Below are 18,461 nucleotides of genomic sequence, written 5' to 3'. Positions count from 1 at the left end.
AGAGCGGTGGCCCCTGGAGAGTCTCTGGGAGGACTAAACCTGTATTATTTAAACTCTTGTTTTAAGCCTTAAGAAACTCAAATAACCTTGTAAGGACTAAAATGCAGCCCTGGAATTTAAACTCTTAGAACTCTGGGTGATTATAAGTGCATTCACTCTCTCTTAAGGGAGAACCCACTGAGATCCAGTGTTCTTTTTACTTTTATGGCGTTAATTATGTAGGTGGTTGTATCAGGCCTGGAGTGGTAATTGATGTGAAAGCCAGATCAGGGAAGGGATGGGGGTGCTCAGGTGGATAGAACTGGGGCTGCTGGCAGAGCAGCGGTGCATCTTCTGCACTTTGCTTGAGCCTGAGGGTCTCAGACAGAAGACATTAACTTCCCCTCAGCTTGCTTGTCGTTGAGGTCAGAGCTCTGTGAGAGCCAAATAATTTCGCCAGCCCTGCAGCATTATCACACACAGTCTCATTTACACCCAGAGCATTTCTGACATGTGGACCATGGTAAAACAAATGACAGATGTGTTGTTGGCACCAGCGACGGACGCCCTGAAGAGCCGAAGCAGCGTGGAAGTGCGCATGGAGTTCGTCAGGCAGGCTTTGGGGTACCTCGAGCAGAGGTAAGAGCCAGAGCACAGTGGGGCCATGTTCAGCTCCCCGAAGTTAGCTCTTCCTCGGGTCTTGTAATCTTTGGACCAGCTGTCCTGTGGCCCCTGTAACTGAAACCGTGAGCAGGGCTGAGGGACAATCCTGTTGTTAGAAGCAGGACTGTTCCTGCAGTGGCATAAAATCACACATGGAAGATCATGTGGGTGGGAGCGCTGTTAGATTTCTCTCTCTGTTCTGCTCTCTGTCCCTTAACACAGAGTCCTCACAATTATTAGGCTGGAATGCCTTAGATCTTGATTGCTTCCTGATGTGGTTCAGCCATCACTCCGTAGGTTCTTCTGTTTCCTCAGCATTTTAACGTTTAGTCCAGGCGGTGTTACCACTGTGAAGCCGTAAGAAGGGCCCTGTAACCTTGCTTTCTCCCCAGCTCTACTCGTCAATCTGGGTCTTTCCTAGATGCTGATGCCTGTGATTTGTCCCTGGGTTTCTTTGCCACTTCCTCACCAATCAGAGGTGACTACTGAGGGGTTTGTGGCTGTGCCCTTGTGCCCTCAGCATTGTCCCCTTCATTAGTGGGGCCCATGCCATTCATCTCTCCCTGTGGACTCTCCTTCTGCTCTGAATGGGCCAGCAGGGGTTGTCATGAGTGTGCAATAGACTCTCTTTATTTCAGAGACAAGGCACTGGGCCTCTGCCTGTTGGTACAAGAGAGAGAGCCCAGTTGAATATCTTGCTAAGCTGCAGCCTTTGCACTGAACCTCTGCATCTGCCTGCAGCCTTGTGTGTTTCCCTTTGTCAACAGAATCATGCTTCATTAGGAAGTCAGATTTCCTTATATGTAACTGAGGTGATTCAGAGTTGGTGTGCAGAGAACAGATTCGAACAAACAGCATTAGATGTACATTTGCTAGCTTCCATTTCCTGGTTAAGAAAGATCTGAAACTCCAAATGGTCTTTTATTCCTCTCGCCTAGGCAGAAAGGGTTTATAAAATAATTCATGAGACTTTAGCTAAATTTTTGTGATTATTTTGGGTATATTTGATTTTCAGCCATAAAACCTAATGCATAAATAGTGTTTATTCATTACAACTCAACAAAATATGAGCCATGATTTTTTACACCTTGTAAAAACGTAAGGAATTTTTTTTAAAGGGATGTAAATATACATTGCTCTTGACTGTTCTTTCTCAGTCAACCTAATCCTTCACTTGGTGCTCTACTTGAACAAGGGAGCCAGACTGCATGTCTTTGTTTTTTATCTCTGGTAAACCATCCATTTTATTACTGATCATTTTATTATTTCATTTTGTTTTAAAAATTATCTCGTTCCCCTAATTCCCTCAACAGCACTTCTCAGAGCTATTTTGGAGTATCCTACCCAAAATTGTCGTGACATTATTTTCTCTTTCACTCTAGTATGGCATTGCTCTCTGATGGCATCCTTTTGAAGGATTCATTATCACCTTTTTGTAAATGGGATATTCTAGAATAATTATACTCAGTTTTAAAGTGTTTTTGTTGTTGCTTTTCTGCTGACAGTATACCTATAGTATTTCAAATGAGTAGACCCAGTCCCAAATAATTTTTTACGTATCAGGCCAAAAATGTTGAGAAAATATGGGCTTGATCCACCTCTTCCCTGCCACAGTCCCAGGTTTGAGGCAGGATATATATTCCTTAGTCCTCTAGGAATTTAGCTGCTTTGTTCAACTTACCAGCACATGAGTCGTCTTAATTTAAGTTGGAAGAGACCATGGTGAGCATTTGTTTGTTCCAGCTGCTATAGGGCTCTTTATTCTCTTATCTAACCTCTGCTTTTAAATACTTCTAGTGGCGGGGAACTGATTACATTTGTTAAATTAAATTGTGTTTCTTTATCTTTATAAAAACAATACATGATTCTTTTAGAAATTTTGAGATACCAAAAAGAAGACCTGAAAAAAGAGAGGAGGTCCTCTACCTTACATCCAGAAGCTCCTGTTACCTTGTTATATTTTCTTTGTCCCCTGTTTTGATATATGAGTATTTTGTTTGATTTTATTTTTTACAGTTATGATACAAATGTTTACAGTATATGATTTTTATAGTTTGATTTTTAATTCTTATCAGTATCATTTTTGATATCTGCATCAAATTCCACTTAGTCTGTTTTCTGTAATTCACCTTTAGAATATCTTCCTCTCCCTTTCCTTATTCCTCTTTCTAGTTTGTGTTTAACCTGGGGTTGAGCATCTTTGTGCTTGTGGAATACATGACCTTTTGAGTCAGTCTGTTTTGTTTTGGATAAGAACATATTTAGAAAGTTTTAAAAAATTATATTAAAACCATATATTAGAATATCAGTAACTTAGACCATTTCATCTTGGTATGGAAGCACTTAAAAATAGTATAGAAGATTTTAAGAAGGATGCTAGCAAATAAAAGGGAGTGTAGAAAATTATCATTTTGCAATCACCGATGTCCTGAGTGGTTCAGCAAGGACTGCCACGGAAACTAAAACCAGTGGGTGAAAGATTGTTGGTGAATTTAGAAGAGTCACATGACCTCTCAAGTATTTCCCCACAGACTTACTAATTACAGAGGGGATAATATTAAATCGTAGTGGACAGATCTGGTGGACAACCTCTGGAAACCAAGTAACTAAGAATCAACGTAGAGGCTCATTGTGAGACCCATGTAGGGTCAATGGCAAAAAACTTGAACCTGAGTAGATCACAAAGAAATGATGCAGCTTTGTGAGCTTTGTGTGGGACATTCTACCAGACAGCTGGCCTGGGTTCTTTAAAAATGATCAGTGTCAAGAAAGACAGAACAGGAGGTAGAATTATGCTAGGGCAAGGGAGATGAAAGTGACGTGACAACTAGTTGCCATGTATTTCATCTAATAGAATCTGGATTTTAAAAGAAAGCAAACTGTTAAGGACATTAAGACTTGAATATAGGTCGTATTTGGATACTACTACTAGTTTGTTAATGGAAATTTCTTGGTGTCATGATGTTGAGGTTAAATAGGAAAATGTCCTAGTTCAAATAGAAAGTTTAAGGAGAACCCCCTGGAGTGCCAGGCCATGAATGGAGCGGTCACTCTGCACGTCAGCCTTGAAGCATTTGAGGCCCACAGTTGTGTTCCTCCAGGATTCTTCTGAGTATCTGCCATGATGAGCACTCTTTATAGTGATTGTTTCAGTCAACTCTTTCACTGCTGCAACTAAAAGACCTGACCAGCACAACTATAGAGGAGGAAAGGTTTATTTGAGGGCTCATGGTTTTAGAGGTCTTAGTCCATAGAAGGCTGGCTCCATTCCTCGGGGCTCAAGGTGAACCTGAACATCATGGCAGGAGGGTGTGGCAGAGGGAAGCAGCTCACATGGCGGTGATCAGGAAGCAGAGAGAGAGACTCTGCTTGCCAGATATAAATGTGTACTCCAAAGCCACACCCTAATTCCCACCTCCTCTGGCCACAACCTACCACTTCAGTTACCACTCAGTTAATCCCTATCAGGGGATTAATTCATTGATTGGGTTAACATTCTCACACCCCAATCATTTCTCCTCTGAACCCTTGCACTGTCTCACACATGAGCTTTTGGGGAATACCTCACATCCAAACCATAACAGTGATATTTTATTTCACGAAAAACATACTGTTTCTTCTTCTGTGTTGGGTTTGAAATCCAGGCCCTGCTCTGTAGAATCACAAACTTAACATCATGGGTGTGGACATAATTGTGTGTAATGTGTATTTTCAACCTCCCCTGGTTTTCCCTTTTACATTTTCCAGTTATAAGAATTACACACTTGTGACCGTGTTTGGAAATTTGCATCAGGCCCAGCTGGGTGGCGTGCCTGGGACTTACCAGTTGGTGCGAAGTTTCCTGAACATTAAACTTCCAGCTCCCTTACCTGGACTTCAGGTACTAACAACTTCTGTGGCGAGCAACTTCCTAGAGCAATCACTCTTAGGTGTTTATAGTTAAAACGAGGTTATGTGTGCGTGGAGAAAGGACCAGAGAGTTGAGGATGGAAGCTGAGAGGCTCCTGGGATGCTGGTTGTGTGGAGTCCAGGGTGGAGGAGCGGGAGAAGATGGTATCAGGTTCTGGACGTGCTTTGAAATTGAGCTGTGGGGACTCTTAGAGGAACTTCGATATGGGTGTGAGGGGCAAGTCAGAGATGACTTCTGAAGTTTTTGGCTAAAATAGTTGGAAGGATGGAGTTAGATATGGTTTCTGAAATAACCCTTCAGAGCTCACCATCCAGCTGAGAGAACAGCCCTAAACTGGGGGGCATAGAGGAGGCTGGCTTTGTAAAAGAAGTGGAGGTCACACTTGCTCTTAGAGAATGGGTGTTCCCCCGCCCAAGGCCTCAAAAAGGCTGTTCAGGTGGAGAGCAAAGAGCACCTGGAGTGTGGGCACAAGGCAGGGCTCAACAAGGTCAGCCGGCTGGAGAAGGCCTGGGTACACACTGATAAGCACTTTGGACTTGGCCCACAGAGGGGTTTAAGTGGACAAGAGACACGATGCTGGAAACATGGAAAGATGTTGCTAGGGGAAGGGAGAAGGGACTGAGATAGGAGGTAGGAAGTCCACCTCTCCAAAGCAGATGGGGAAAAGCAGGGGTGGGTGAGCATAGGCCTGCTGTGCAGATGTGGGCAAAGCAGCTGCAATGCTGGGGGAGTGGGGACAGAGCTGCCTTGGATTCCTGTGCCCTGAAGTGTGTGACGCCAAGATGCTCAGCACTTGAATAAAGGAGGAACAAATGGCTCGTGGTTGAGATTTTATAAACTCAAGTAGATAATGATGGTCAGTTATTGGTCAGTGATGTGTTTAGCCTTTGCTTTGTGGGGATAGTTGGAGTGCGTGTCTGTGAGTAACCTCGGAATAATGGCATCTGATGACTGCCAGCTGCTGGGATTCCTTGGAGAAAACAGGACTGGCTTTAGATCAGGGGCAAGTGCACTTCAGAGGACAGGCTCCAGAGCCACACTGCCACTTCCTTCTTACCCTGGACAAATTACTCAGCCTCCTCTGCCTGTTTTTTTGTGTGAAAAGGGGAGGAAGAGACTGTTAATGATTCTTACCTCATGGGTTGGCTGTGAAAATCAAATGAGTTGGCCCACAAGAGGGACTCAGCTGGGCATTGGCACACAGAAGGCAGTCAGTTAGCTTTGGTTTGTTCACCTTGAGTGCTGTCTTTCCTTTTAGGATGGAGAGGTGGAAGGCCATCCTGTCTGGGCATTGATTTATTACTGCATGCGCTGTGGAGACCTGCTTGCTGCTTCACAGGTGGTGAATCGAGCCCAGCACCAGCTGGGAGAGTTTAAGACCTGGTTCCAGGAGTACATGAACAGCAAGGACAGAAGGTACGCAGAGTGCGGTGGCCATCAAGAAGCCCCATGGAATCCAGGGATGGCCTTCACTGACACGGTTCCCTTTTCCTTCACATGCTTAAAGTAAATTTCTACTTGGGGAAGAAAGGAGCTTAGAAAGTGGGTAGAACTCTTGGGAATACTGGAAACAGTGAGGGAAAGTCTGTTCTAACATGGCTGCCTCGACGTGCACACGTCCATGTTGGGGAGTGTTCTGTTGCAGTGAGTGAAGGACTGTGCTTGGGCCTGTGATTCGCCTTTGAATAAACACCCACGGCGAGTTAGGATGCTTGATAAAATGGACTTTTCTGTGTTATACACAGCGCTTTCTTGGTCAGCCTGATGCAGAAATATGTCGTCATATACTTGATAACTCAAAAGCTATAATTAAAAAAGTTTATGATCTTGAAATATGATGTTAAATTAATAAGCTTTTTAAAAAAGTTCTGGCATTAAGGAACTAGCAGGCATTAGTTTTCCTCTGCATTTTGCTCAGGTAATTGGACACAAGCTCATACTCAAGCCCAGTTTATGTGTCTGTGTATAGAAGAAATAGTGGTGGTCACTCCAGCTGACTGTGACACATGAGGGCAGTGTTAATAGTGCCATGTCTCACAGTGCAAGTCCTTGCCTCGCTCCTATTAAAGTAGGCTTGACGTCTTGGGGTTCCCTCTGATGGAGGCCCCGAGGCAAGGATTTGTGTGCAAGAGTTCATTTGGGAGTCGACTCCCCATGAGTGAGGGGGTGGGAGTTCAGGGGGCTGAGACCGTTGAGGGAAGGACTCACTCTGTCCCTCACGCTCGAGAGCTGCTGTGGGTGGAGTGGAGCGCTGGTTCACCAGCACTTGTGACCTGCCCCTGAAGGCCTTAGCGACTAGAGGGCTGGCAGGCAGGGGGACGCAGAGCCTGAGGGGAAGTCAGGCTAGAGCAGCGTGCAGCCTCTGGGAGGTGGGCACTTTCACTTGCCTTGCGGCATCTTCACCAGTGCATCCGTCTGTTCCCTTATGTCTTTAGATTGTCCCCAACTACGGAAAACAAGCTCCGGCTTCATTACCGCAGAGCCCTCAGGAACAACACAGACCCCTACAAGCGGGCCGTGTACTGCATCATCGGCAGATGTGACGTCACTGACAACCAGAGTGAAGTGGCGGACAAAACTGAGGACTACCTGTGGCTGAAGGTCAGCAGTGCTTCCCTCACCTGAGCAGGGCTTCGCCCCTTTCCTCCTCTCCAGTTCCATTCACAGATTTTTACCTGCTTGATAATGGTGAGGTGATCAGGACGCATGGATTTCTTGTCTCCAGGGTCCATTTTTGAAATATCATAACTCCCTGCTGATAACCGCGGTCTTTAATGTAGCCTCCAGCTCACAGCGTTGGGTACGGCTCCTGAGCAGCTGCTCCCATGTGCCTGGCCAAGGTGTGGTGCACTAACGAGTTTCTTTTGACGGTTTAGTTGAACCAAGTGTGTTTTGATGACGATGGCACCAGCTCCCCACAGGACAGGCTCACTCTCTCCCAGTTCCAGAAACAGCTGTTGGAAGACTATGGTAAGCTCTCGGGCACGGCCACCTCCTCTCCTTGTCCACTGAAGGCAGCTACTTGGTTGCCTTCATCTTTGATCTCTGTCTTGAAATTGATCCAAATTTAAGTAGAGGCCATGTGGTCCTAAAACTGTGTCTGACTTATTGGTCATAAGCAGTAAACTGTTCCCTCTTAATTCTTCAAACTGTTCTGGTGGACATTTGCTTAGGGAGAGACATGAAGAGGACCTAGCTACTGCTTCCTCATAGATCTTGTCAGTGAGCACAAAGAAGAGAGCAATGTCTTTCTCTCGTTTTTGTTTTTTGTTTTTTTTGTTTTTTTTTTTTTTTTCTCCTCATTGTTTAAAAATCTGGGAGGAAAAGGATGGAAGATCCCAAATAGTGGCCAGTAGTTGTTGAATTCAGACCTCTGTGAATATAGTGAACTGGAGCTTCTTTGAAACCTTTCTTTTTCTCTGAATTGAGTGACTGTCATCAGGGTATAGGAGGTAACATTCCCTTTGTAGCTGCACTAAGATCTTTAACTGTTTCTCTCCCACCTAATGCAATTTTACAACCCAACCCTGCTTGCCAGTCTGTTGTGAGGTCCAGAGAAGGTGGAGGGATTGGGTCACGTTTCACATGGCAGTTCACTGTGTCCAGAGTCCCCTCTATTAATTCAGGCACATGCTGATGCTTTCTTCCCACCCAGGAAGGACAGAAGGCACCCAGGGATGCTGCCTGGGCTTGGGCTGCCATTGGCAGCTTCTCTGAGTGGGCTTTATTCCCCGCCCCTAGGCGAGTCCCACTTTACAGTGAACCAGCAGCCCTTCCTGTACTTCCAAGTACTGTTCCTGACAGCACAGTTTGAAGCCGCCATTGCCTTTCTCTTTCGTATGGAGCGACTGCGTTGTCATGCTGTCCATGTGGCCCTGGTGCTGTTTGAGCTGAAGCTGCTTTTAAAATCCTCAGGACAGAGTGCTCAGCTCCGTGAGTATTCGTGACTGAGGACAGTGACGTGACCACTACACTTCACCCCTATCTGTGTTAGTGGCCAAGGAATCACCACCGAGTCTTTGGGCAGATGTTATCAATCTTTTTAGAGCAAAGAGATGATTAGGATTGGGTCTTTGCTTTCTTCGCACATTAGTATTCCCCAGAGTGCTAAATATAGGAAGTGCTGGGCAGAGTACTGGCTTCACAGCTAGTCTAATTGCCTGGAGAATGGTGCAGGCATAGTAGCCCCTGGAGTCTGGTTCCCATTAGGGCTCTGACTGTGATGACCTTGGAAACCCCAGCCAGCCAGTCTTCTGTGCACCGCTATGTGGCACTCTGTCCAAGGAGAGAAGTTGCAGACAGGGTGGTGGAGGGACTGTGTAAAGTGTAATTGGGGGGGGGGGGGGGTGCTGGGTGGCAGGAATTGATGATCTGAGCCTAGGGATGGAGCTTCCATAGCTGCTTAGTGGTGTGGGTCAGAGGAGTAGTGTCCCTGTTGTCTCCCATTCGGTGCTCCCTCTTCTGTCCCCCATGGTACAGTCAGCCATGAGCCTGGTGACCCTCCTTGCATGCGACGGCTAAACTTTGTGCGACTACTCATGCTTTATACCAGGAAGTTTGAGTCCACAGACCCGAGGGAAGCCCTCCAGTACTTTTACTTCCTCAGGTAAGTTTACTTTTAACCCTTTACCTCAGCTAGTGTTGCGCTCTGCCATTCGGAGCATACCTACTGGGGGCTGTGGGGCCACATCAGACCCTGAGTTGCTCCTGTCCCTCTACAGGGAGGAGAAAGATAGTCAAGGAGAAAACATGTTTTTGCGCTGTGTGAGTGAACTGGTGATCGAAAGTCGAGAGGTATGTTGACCCTTTTCCCTCCTGGCCCAGTTCTCAGTTCCCAAGTCCTCTCCTAGTGATGCCGCAGGTCTCCTTCCACGTTTTGTGGTTGGTGTGGCCTGGGGAAGGAGTCTGTTTTCTTTGGTTTCTAATAATGAAAATACTGATTCCGCTCTCACTGTTTCCTTGTGTAAGATTCCCTGTCGCCCCCATTTTTCCCCCTCTTTGTCTCCAAAGAATTGTGTATTACATTTGTATCCTTGTCTGGTAAATTGAGTAAGCGTTTTTTCCTTCACAGTTCGATATGATACTTGGGAAACTAGAGAATGACGGAAGTAGAAAGGTGGGTCAGACACGTCCTTGAAGAAACGTCGACTGTCGTTGGGGATTTATAAATGTCCAAGGCTCCAAGTACTGATGATGCAGATCTGAAGTTGCTTAGTATAAAAAAAAAAAAAACAGAATGAGAATCATAGATCTAACTGATGACCTTGGTTTTACACATTTATATCTTTCCTTAAAATGTGTAAATGTGTGATTAGATAGCTTTTCTAGTGTGTTCAGAATGCCTGTCTGTTCATGCCTGCTGTTTCTGAGCTGAGAAGGCTGCATTCTTAACCATTCTTGGCTCAGAAAACACAATGAAAAAGGAAAGGATTATTCTACCTACTCTCCCCAGATGGAAAAGTTAGAAAGTGCACTTGACTTCCCTGAAAAGGCAACATCTGGGGTCTCAGAACACTACCCCAACCCTAGAAATGCAGCTACTCCTGGGACCTCAGCTGTTTCCTTGAGACTCATCTACCCATCGGGTGTCCTAGCAAAACGAGGGGCAGAGGCCCTGTTGTCAGAGGTCAGGCCTAACTCCCCTGTGACCTCAGGAATGTCCTTTGCCCCTGAGGGACTCACTTTCTTTGTTCATAAAAACAGGTGTGTTGGCCTGGAAATCTCGAGATGGGCTCACACCGTCCACCTCAGGAGAGAGGCCAGGTGTGCCGATGATGACAGCATATCGCCACCACCCACTGCTTTTTGGGCAGGGATGGCTGCCAGGCCCTGTGCTGATGCTTTGCATATAGTTTCTTATTTAATTGACACAGTAACCCAACAAGGTGGGAGCCATTATTATCTGTTTTCCAAGTGAAGAAATGGAGATGAGAGCAGTTAATTACCTTCCTCAAGATTCCCAGTTGCAGTTTGAACCTGGTCCTTTTGACCTCAGAGCTCATCTTTACTGATTTCCTGTGCTGCCTCCAAAGTGAGTGGGCAGGTTACCCCAACTTGGTTCAGCACTGATGGAGATTAGAAGGCACAGTCTGTTTTCCCTCTGCCTGGCTCCTGAGGCCTCTCCCATACTCTACTAACCATTTGGTTGCTCTTGAGTGGTGATAGTAATTTTGTTTTCTTAAATGTCCTGACACTTCATGCTATGCATTTTTCAGCACTGAGTTCCTTTTGCCATCTGTCTTAGAAAGCAAACCCAAAATCTTTCAAATATTTTCCAAGCGTCCTGATTTTTCTCTCTAGTTCCTGCTCATCAGCAAATTTAAAGTCATTGATAATTTCACCTACTCCCTGGGTTATTTTGGAAGTCAAAAAGCATGGAAGTCTTATTGCTGACTGTTCTGTGCCTCCATTGAGTCTGCTTCTTTTTGTATGTTTTCTTAATCCCTTCCATAATTTTAATAGGACCTTATATCTTCAAGAAAGTCAGGGTCTAGCCGAAGAAACACAGGCATTGCTCAGGGCAAGCATTTCTAGTTAAAGAAAGTATTTTTTCTTGACTCCTTTTTGCTTCTCTGTGTTTAAAATAATAGCTGTGTGCACCCATCTCTCTCTTCTTCCCCCTCCATAATTTCTCTTGTCAGCCTGGAGTCATAGATAAGTTTACTAGTGACACAAAGCCTATTATCAACAAAGTTGCTTCCGTGGCAGAAAATAAAGGACTGTTTGAAGAAGCAGCAAAGCTCTATGACCTTGCCAAGGTAAAATGTGCCCCTTTCCTTTTTCTGCACTTGATAGATATGTTGGCCTTTTGGCATTAAATGGATTACCATTTCAGCATCTCCATGGTAGTGCTCCCCAGCTGAAGCATCTCCTCCTACCCCTGAGACAGGTAATAGGCCAGTCGAGGCGAAATTCCCAGTGTACACAGTTACTTCTGCCCATGAAGTATTTCTGGCCAAACCAGAGCCACATGTCAGAGGGTGTCCTGCAGGCAGTGTGCCGTCATCTCACTTGGCAGCAGCACAAGCAGCCCTCATGTTTGCAGGTGAAGCTGCTGACAGACGTGCCCTCATGCTTACCCTCCAGAGCCCCAGACACACTGGTGACCAGTGTGTGCCAGAGAGCAATGGCACAGCTTGGCCCTTTCAAGAGAACTGGAATCATCCCCTGGGTAACATGACTGATGAGAATTGAGATGTCCTAAGAAACATCACATTCTCTCCTGTTGTCAGAGAAAAATAGGCAAAAAAGGTTATGATTCATGTTTTATTAATTTAAAAAAATGTTTAGGTCGAGGTATGACTGTGATCTAGAAAAGTGCACGCTATTAAGTATACAGCTGAGTGCGTTTTCTATAGCTCCGGACCTCTGTGGCCACGGCCCACGTCAAGGCAGGACCATCACCCCAGGAAGTTCCCTCTTTGTCTTGGTCATGTCACTTTTCCTTTTTATTGATTGTTTCCTAAATTTAAAAATCTTGAACAGAATGCTGACAAGGTGCTGGAGCTGATGAACAAACTGCTGAGCCCTGTCGTTCCTCAGATCAGTGCCCCCCAGTCCAACAAGGAACGGCTGAAGAACATGGCGCTCTCCATTGCTGAGCGGTAAGGCCCCTGCTGAGCCTTCGTGCCGCCCAGTGCATGTTTGGCTCTACTAGGCAGTCGCAGCACACAGCTCTGGGTGCTCTGCTCACCCTGCCACCAGCACTTCCCATATCCTAACTCTTGGTGTTGTCAGACTTGACATTTTTGCCACAGGGAGGGTGTGTCAGCGTTCACTCCTGCAGCTGGGTTTGATTCTAGGCATTCTGCTCCTTGCATGCTGTTACTTAGACCTTTACTAGCCATTTCAAAGGCATTTGGGAACTGAGCTAAGGTGGATAGAAGGGAATTCTCGTGGCCAGTGTTGTAGAATCCTGTCAGTTCACTGAGTTATCAGACGTCAGCTGATTAACTCCCTACTGAGGCAAAGGATGTTACTTTTTGTGCCTTTTACAGAGAATAATGGATTTGGGATGCTTTCCTGGGTAACACAAAAGAACATTCTTTGGCAAATGATATACTTCCACTTTGCAAATAACCCCTAGCCTTGGCCACTGGGCTTTTGCTCATCGGTACCTCCCTCCCTCACTAGAGTATTGGATGCCAGGATGATGGTTGCGGCTGTTTTGCTTCATGCAAAATATTTGTAAGTGGATTTGTACCAAGTGCGTGCTCTCAGAGCCTGGCCCCTCCTGTTCAGCACTGTCCCACTCCTCGCCCCTCACCCGCCGAGTTCAAGAGGCGCCAGAGCATTTGAAGTGCTGCCCACCATGCGCATTACATGAAGATCCAGCCCCTTTTTTCTTTCAGGTACAGGACTCAGGGAATAAGTGCAAATAAATTTGTGGACTCCACATTCTACCTTTTGTTGGACTTGATCACCTTTTTTGATGAGTATCACAACGGTCACATTGACAGAGCCTTTGATGTGAGTTTCAAGAGGGGTGTTTGAAGTACAGGTTGATGCATGCCCTTGAAAATTCAGATCGCCTCCTGGGATTCATTTAAAACAAAGAAAATGTCACCAGTATGCCTGTTAAATGAAGAGTGGCAAGTGTGGTCCTGGGGCCTGAAGGGAATTCCTGCATTGCTTTTTTGTTGTTGTTTTCTCCTTTTTGCTTTCTCCCTTTAATATGAAAAGAGGTTTCTCAAAGTTAACCTCTGAATTTTAAAATCACGGCAGAAAGTGAGAATCAAATTAGTCAGCACGTTAGAATCAAAGCTTTTGTGTGTATGAAGGGGAGTAGCGTTTTCTTTGAAAAAGCCCTTTGAACATGGTCTTTGCTGACAGTTTTATTTAGGAAGATGAAGGGACTGTGATGCTGTATCATATGAAGCTGGTGACTGTTTGTTTTAAACAGATAATTGATCGCTTGAAGCTGGTGCCCCTGAATCAGGAAAGCGTGGAAGAGAGAGTAGCTGCGTTCAGAAATTTCAGCGATGAAGTAAGTCCTTTTCTTTCTGAGTCATAGAAGTCTCTTCTCCTCGCTTCCACTGGAAGCTTTTTAAACATGTAGCTGGTAACTAAGAGTTCCAGTTCCAGTAACCATCCAAACTGAGTTTTCCAGAATAGGTTCAGTTTCAGATAGCCTAGTTTTTCTTTGAGTAAATGGAACATATTCTTGGGAGGAACAGGTTTCTGGTTGATCCTGTGAGGTCTGGTTTCATTTTTTTATGGTCCACTTATACTAGAGTGTGTTTTAATGCTCAACTCTGATCTTGAAGTATTTCTGTTGGATGCATGAAACATGTCATGATTTGCTGCCATCCTTCCCTTCCCAGAAATACCTTGTCCAGAAAAGCAAGTGCATGACCAGTGGACTAACTTGTCACCCCCAGAGCCCCAGAGTTAATGTCTCTGTGCAGAATTTTGTCACTGTCTGGCCCTGGGGTGCTTGCTGGGCTACACACTGGGGTAACCATTCTTGTGCAGGCCCTACCCCACCCAGAGTCCACTTTCCCTGGTGGGGGCTGTGGTCTGGATCCCCCATGATCATTTCTGTGTGCAGTCCAGGTAAGGCTTTTCTCTCAAGCACGGAGTAGACTCCAGCACCACCTGGTCCTGGGATGTCACTGGTGATGTTTTACTTTAAAATAGTTTCTCCTAAAACAGCTTTCCTCTTATTAAATGAAAGAGAGAGAGAGAGAGAGCGAGAGAAAGTTTCTGTTTTAGAGAAAGAAGGAAGCCAGCATCTGCACAGGAGGGCAAGGCTACTATGGCATAGAATTAGGTCTTGCCCCTTGCCAGCTGCCCCTTCCTCCTGCTGTGGATTCTAGCTTTGGCCTCGTGTTTCTCTGTTATTTCTTGCCTTCTCCTAGACACATTGTTCACTGCAATAATGACTAAAATAGTGACTAGGGCCTGCTGCATAGATGTTCCCATGACTCTGGTAGGGCTATGCATGTGCAGTGGAGGCTGCTAAGTGAGTCTGAGACTGAGTGGTGGGGACTGAGGAGAACTAGTGTGTGCAGCCTGACCTGTGGATATACAAATCAGCTGCCTTTGGTAATCACTGTGCGGCCAGTCCAAGCCTACATCCTGGCCACAGGTCGTCAGCATGCTTTTGTCTTGATACCCCTGCCAAGAGGATCATAGAGAGGGGAGCAGGAAGAGCGATCACCTGACCTTCTGAGTTGACACTCCAGTACCGTCAGCAGTTTGGGTGACTGCAGCTCCTTACTGGATGCTGTGGGATGTGGTGTGACAGGCAGTGCAGCCACCCCCCTCCACTTGCTGCTGGTTCTTTTTCCTTACTCCATGTGTTTCTCTCTGCATAGATCAGGCACAACCTCTCAGAAGTTCTTCTTGCCACCATGAACATCTTGTTCACACAGTTTAAGAGACTTAAGGGGACCAGTCCATCCTCGGCATCCAGGCCCCAGCGAGTCATCGAGGACCGTGACTCTGTAAGATCCCAGCGTTCGTGAGAAACGTTGCTGAGAGCCACCTTTCTGGTTTGGAAAGCCGTTGCACTCTTAGGAAACCCTAATCTGTGTTTTTCCCTTACAACCTGGCATCTGGGTAGATCTGGTAGAGTCAGGAGGATTGCTGCTCTTCTCAAGCTTAAATTTAAAAAAAAAAAACAAGAAAAAAACTAGGTCTATAAATATCACCTTTGAAAACAGAATGCTGATTTATAGTTGGTTCCACAGGATTTTCTGCTCATTTTAAGTCATAAGGTCATTTTGTAAGTCTCAGCTCATTGGTAAGCACTTTCATCAAAACAGTACTTTATTTTTTTTCAACATGTTAATTTAATGCAAACCCTTGCTTCTCTTCTCTTGTGAGTCTCACAGTGACTCAAGGGAGATGCCTAGGACAGCATTATTAGCCCATCTTAGATCAGGAAACAGGCCTGGAGTTGAGAAGCAACTTGCTTGTCCTGTGGGCCCCACAGGTGGTAGGTAGAAGCAGGGGCCATGTCTGGAAACTGGGTCTGTCTGACATATGAACCTGGGCCCTTTCTGTCACCTGTGGGACCGCCAGTAGAGTCGGGGGAGATAGAACACTGGGACTCACACAGCATCTATTGTCCAGTTGATTTAGCAAAAAAGCAGTGGTGATTAATGCCGTTAAGCCATAAAATCAGTTGATGTTTTTTAAAATTCTCTTTCCCTTAACTTTCCTACTTAATGTTTGAAGAGACAGTGTCCACGAGCTAAACCTGATTTTAGCAAGCCTGCTTTTGCCTCCAGGGATGTCTGTGACTCTTTCCACTACAACCCTCGCAGGCCCTGTCCTTGACAGAACTTCTGTGAGTGATGATGCTGGTAGAAATTTAGGAATGTTGGTAACTGTGCTCCGAGATGACCCACAGAAGTGGTCAGCAGGTCCGTGAGAGTACAGAGGCATCACTGGCCTGCCAGCTGCCCTTGGGCAGATGAGAACCCGCTTCTGGGCATACAGCGGTGAGCTCACTGTGTGTGCCCTTTGGCAGGAATCTGTATTTATGATGAAAGGACCCAGCGCAGGGACGTCTGTGGATGCGGGTATTGAAATGGTGGGCATTTCCTGGTGCTCTCAGCTGCTCGCAGGTCAGGGAGGACCTGCCTACAGACAGGAGCTGCACCTAGCAGCCATGGCTCTCTTCTGAAGGGAGCTGTCTCTGCAGCACCTTCTATGTTGGGTTCAGGCTCTTTTTAGGCACTTGGTTTTCATACGCCTTGAGCAGAACCATTCTATTTTCCTGCTGCCCGCCATTCTCCTTTTTCTTTCTGAAAGGGAAGGGTGGGTGGGATTGAGGAGAAGGTTATATATCAAAGCTGCCAGCCCAAGGGGTTTCCTGGTGTGAAATGAAATGCCGTCTAGCATGGGGTTGGTCCTTTTGCCTGAACACCACCCCTAGAGCTCATTTAAGGGAACCAAATCAGGCACAATATCACACACACTTTTACTGACTTTTAAAGGAAATCAGTGAGTTTTCTCATCACAAAGTAAGATTTATTAGGACATTAAGAAGAACATACAATTGCCAATTTGTGTCACATATTAGGTAAAAAGCATTTGCCTTTCAATTTTCTAAAATGGTCCTTAAGTTAGTCTAGGAAGACTCTCATTTTTCTTCAAAGTTTTGTTATTGATCCCAAAAGGTGTTTGTAGACTCTCCCTGTTTGGTCTAGATCCAGTTTCATTTCTTACTGATGAGTGTCCAGCACACCGCAGCATGGGGCAACCTGAGGCCCTACATTTTGGTTTGGCAGCAATCATCTGAAGCTGTTCTCCTGAGTTTCTTTACTCTGTATTCAATAATTTATCACTTGGGAAGGGGAGTGAAAGTTGACTTTTTTTCTGTTTTGAAAACACCTGAGTTTAAATTTATAGGGACCCCTTTTTCCCTCCTAGAATTGTCCAGGAATTCGGTAGTATTGTTGCCTGGGAATGGAGGGCTATGCACATGTCAAGAGGGAGAAAGGGAAGGAACGAGAGGAAGGACAGGGGGAGAAGGAGGGGAATTGGGGCTGCCGTCAGTCACAGCCCTCGCCTCTGGTGTTGCAGGTGCCTCATGGGGGCCTCAGAAGCTCAACCCTTGTAGAGGCAGATGGACAGAACCCATCCAGGAGGCAGAGAGGCTCAGAAAACGTGAGCAGGCAGTTTTGAAGCTCAGGGCTGTGTCAGAAATTAGTCATGTGTGGTGGGCGAGGTGGCTTTCCTGGCAGACCCATCAGCCTTTTGCTTAACAGAAGTCCTTCATACCCCATGGAACCAGGGCCCAGTGAAGAAGCTTTGCTAACCCTGCACCATGCTGGAGGAATCTGACAGTAGCTGGTGAAACTGTCATCTGCCCACTGGGCTCCATCCTTGGTAGCACAGGGTAGAGAATGGAAGAACATGAGGTGGTTCTCAGTCAGTATCTTGTCTTGAGCGTTGACCAGTTTCCTGTTCTTGCTCCCCTTTCTCTCAGCAACTCCGAAGTCAAGCCCGAGCCCTGATTACCTTTGCTGGAATGATACCCTACCGGACGTCTGGGGACACCAATGCAAGGCTGGTGCAGATGGAGGTCCTCATGAATTAAGTGCCGTGCTTGGGGCTTCTGGGATTGGACACTGCTGGTACATTAGGCACATGGGTCCACTGGGGTGGAGTTTCTGGTTTTGTTTCTGTTGTGTTGTTTTGTTTTGTTTTTTGTATTATGTATTTTTGTCAACACCAATAAATTTCTTTGATTTGTATTTTTTTTCAACATTCTTTTATTTTCATTGGGTTTTTTTCCTTTGAAATTTTGTTTAAATTTTTATTTGTCTATTGGAGGAAAATGCTGTCACTAGTTCTTGAGCCAGAGAATGAGTGGCTATTTAGGTGTCTATAAATTGACCTCAAATGATTAAAAAAATTCACCCCAAAAGAGCAAGGAGACAAAGGTTCAGGAGTTGCTTTTCTTTAGATACGATATTCCATCTAGTGGGGTTGCAGTTCATCTTCATGTTTCTATGTGAGTGTGAAAGCCAACCTTAGGCTTAGATGATCTGAGATTTGTGCATGATGTGCCAAGCACTGTTTGTCCTCCCACTTCTTGAGTGTGCCTTGAAATCCTGGTGGTCTAAGACCATCCCTCAAATCGTCTGCTCTGATTTCAGGATTAGTTAGTTTGCTGTTCTGTTGAAATCCCACTAGAAAAAAAAGCTCAGGCTTGGGAAAACCATAAGAAAATGGTCATAGGTGCTCTGCTCAACCTTGAGTAAGGCAGGCCCTTTCGCTTCACCTCTGTAGCTATTTCACTGAGAGGTGACTGATCGACCTTCTGCATGCCCCTCTGACAAGGGACTTTTAAGCCCCCCTTTTCCCCCTTGTGGTCAGTTCCTCTGCTTGGATGACCCCGCTTCCTTCCTTAGGAAGATGACTGGCCAGGCAAGCTTATGGATGACATTCT

The 18,461-nt window shown here is 45.8% G+C and overlaps 1 protein-coding gene across 2 annotated transcripts in view; it reads left to right on the top strand.

Moving 5' to 3' along the window:
• Positions 1-17,763, top strand: part of NUP93 (nucleoporin 93) — a 99,007-nt gene extending 81,244 nt beyond the window's left edge. The window contains exons 8-23 of one of the 2 annotated variants that reach the window (XM_079117881.1): positions 479-618; positions 4,390-4,522; positions 5,811-5,968; positions 6,988-7,153; positions 7,429-7,522; positions 8,294-8,485; positions 9,032-9,158; positions 9,274-9,346; positions 9,624-9,668; positions 11,194-11,310; positions 12,038-12,156; positions 12,904-13,021; positions 13,455-13,538; positions 14,872-15,000; positions 17,090-17,173; positions 17,496-17,763. In XM_079117881.1, the coding sequence (XP_078974007.1) occupies positions 479-618; positions 4,390-4,522; positions 5,811-5,968; positions 6,988-7,153; positions 7,429-7,522; positions 8,294-8,485; positions 9,032-9,158; positions 9,274-9,346; positions 9,624-9,668; positions 11,194-11,310; positions 12,038-12,156; positions 12,904-13,021; positions 13,455-13,538; positions 14,872-15,000; positions 17,090-17,173; positions 17,496-17,606 (1,890 nt within the window). In that variant the 3' untranslated portion in view covers positions 17,607-17,763. The remainder of the gene's footprint in view (positions 1-478; positions 619-4,389; positions 4,523-5,810; positions 5,969-6,987; positions 7,154-7,428; positions 7,523-8,293; positions 8,486-9,031; positions 9,159-9,273; positions 9,347-9,623; positions 9,669-11,193; positions 11,311-12,037; positions 12,157-12,903; positions 13,022-13,454; positions 13,539-14,871; positions 15,001-17,089; positions 17,174-17,495) is intronic. The other variant, XM_079117882.1, reaches the window with a different exon arrangement.
• Positions 17,764-18,461: the final 698 nt, after the last annotated feature.

Source organism: Sciurus vulgaris (assembly GCF_902686455.1).
Source record: "Sciurus vulgaris genome assembly, chromosome: 17".
Taxonomy (NCBI): Eukaryota; Metazoa; Chordata; class Mammalia; order Rodentia; family Sciuridae; genus Sciurus; species Sciurus vulgaris.
Note: the sequence above shows the minus strand (reverse complement) of the source record. Positions and strands in the feature narration are given on the sequence as shown.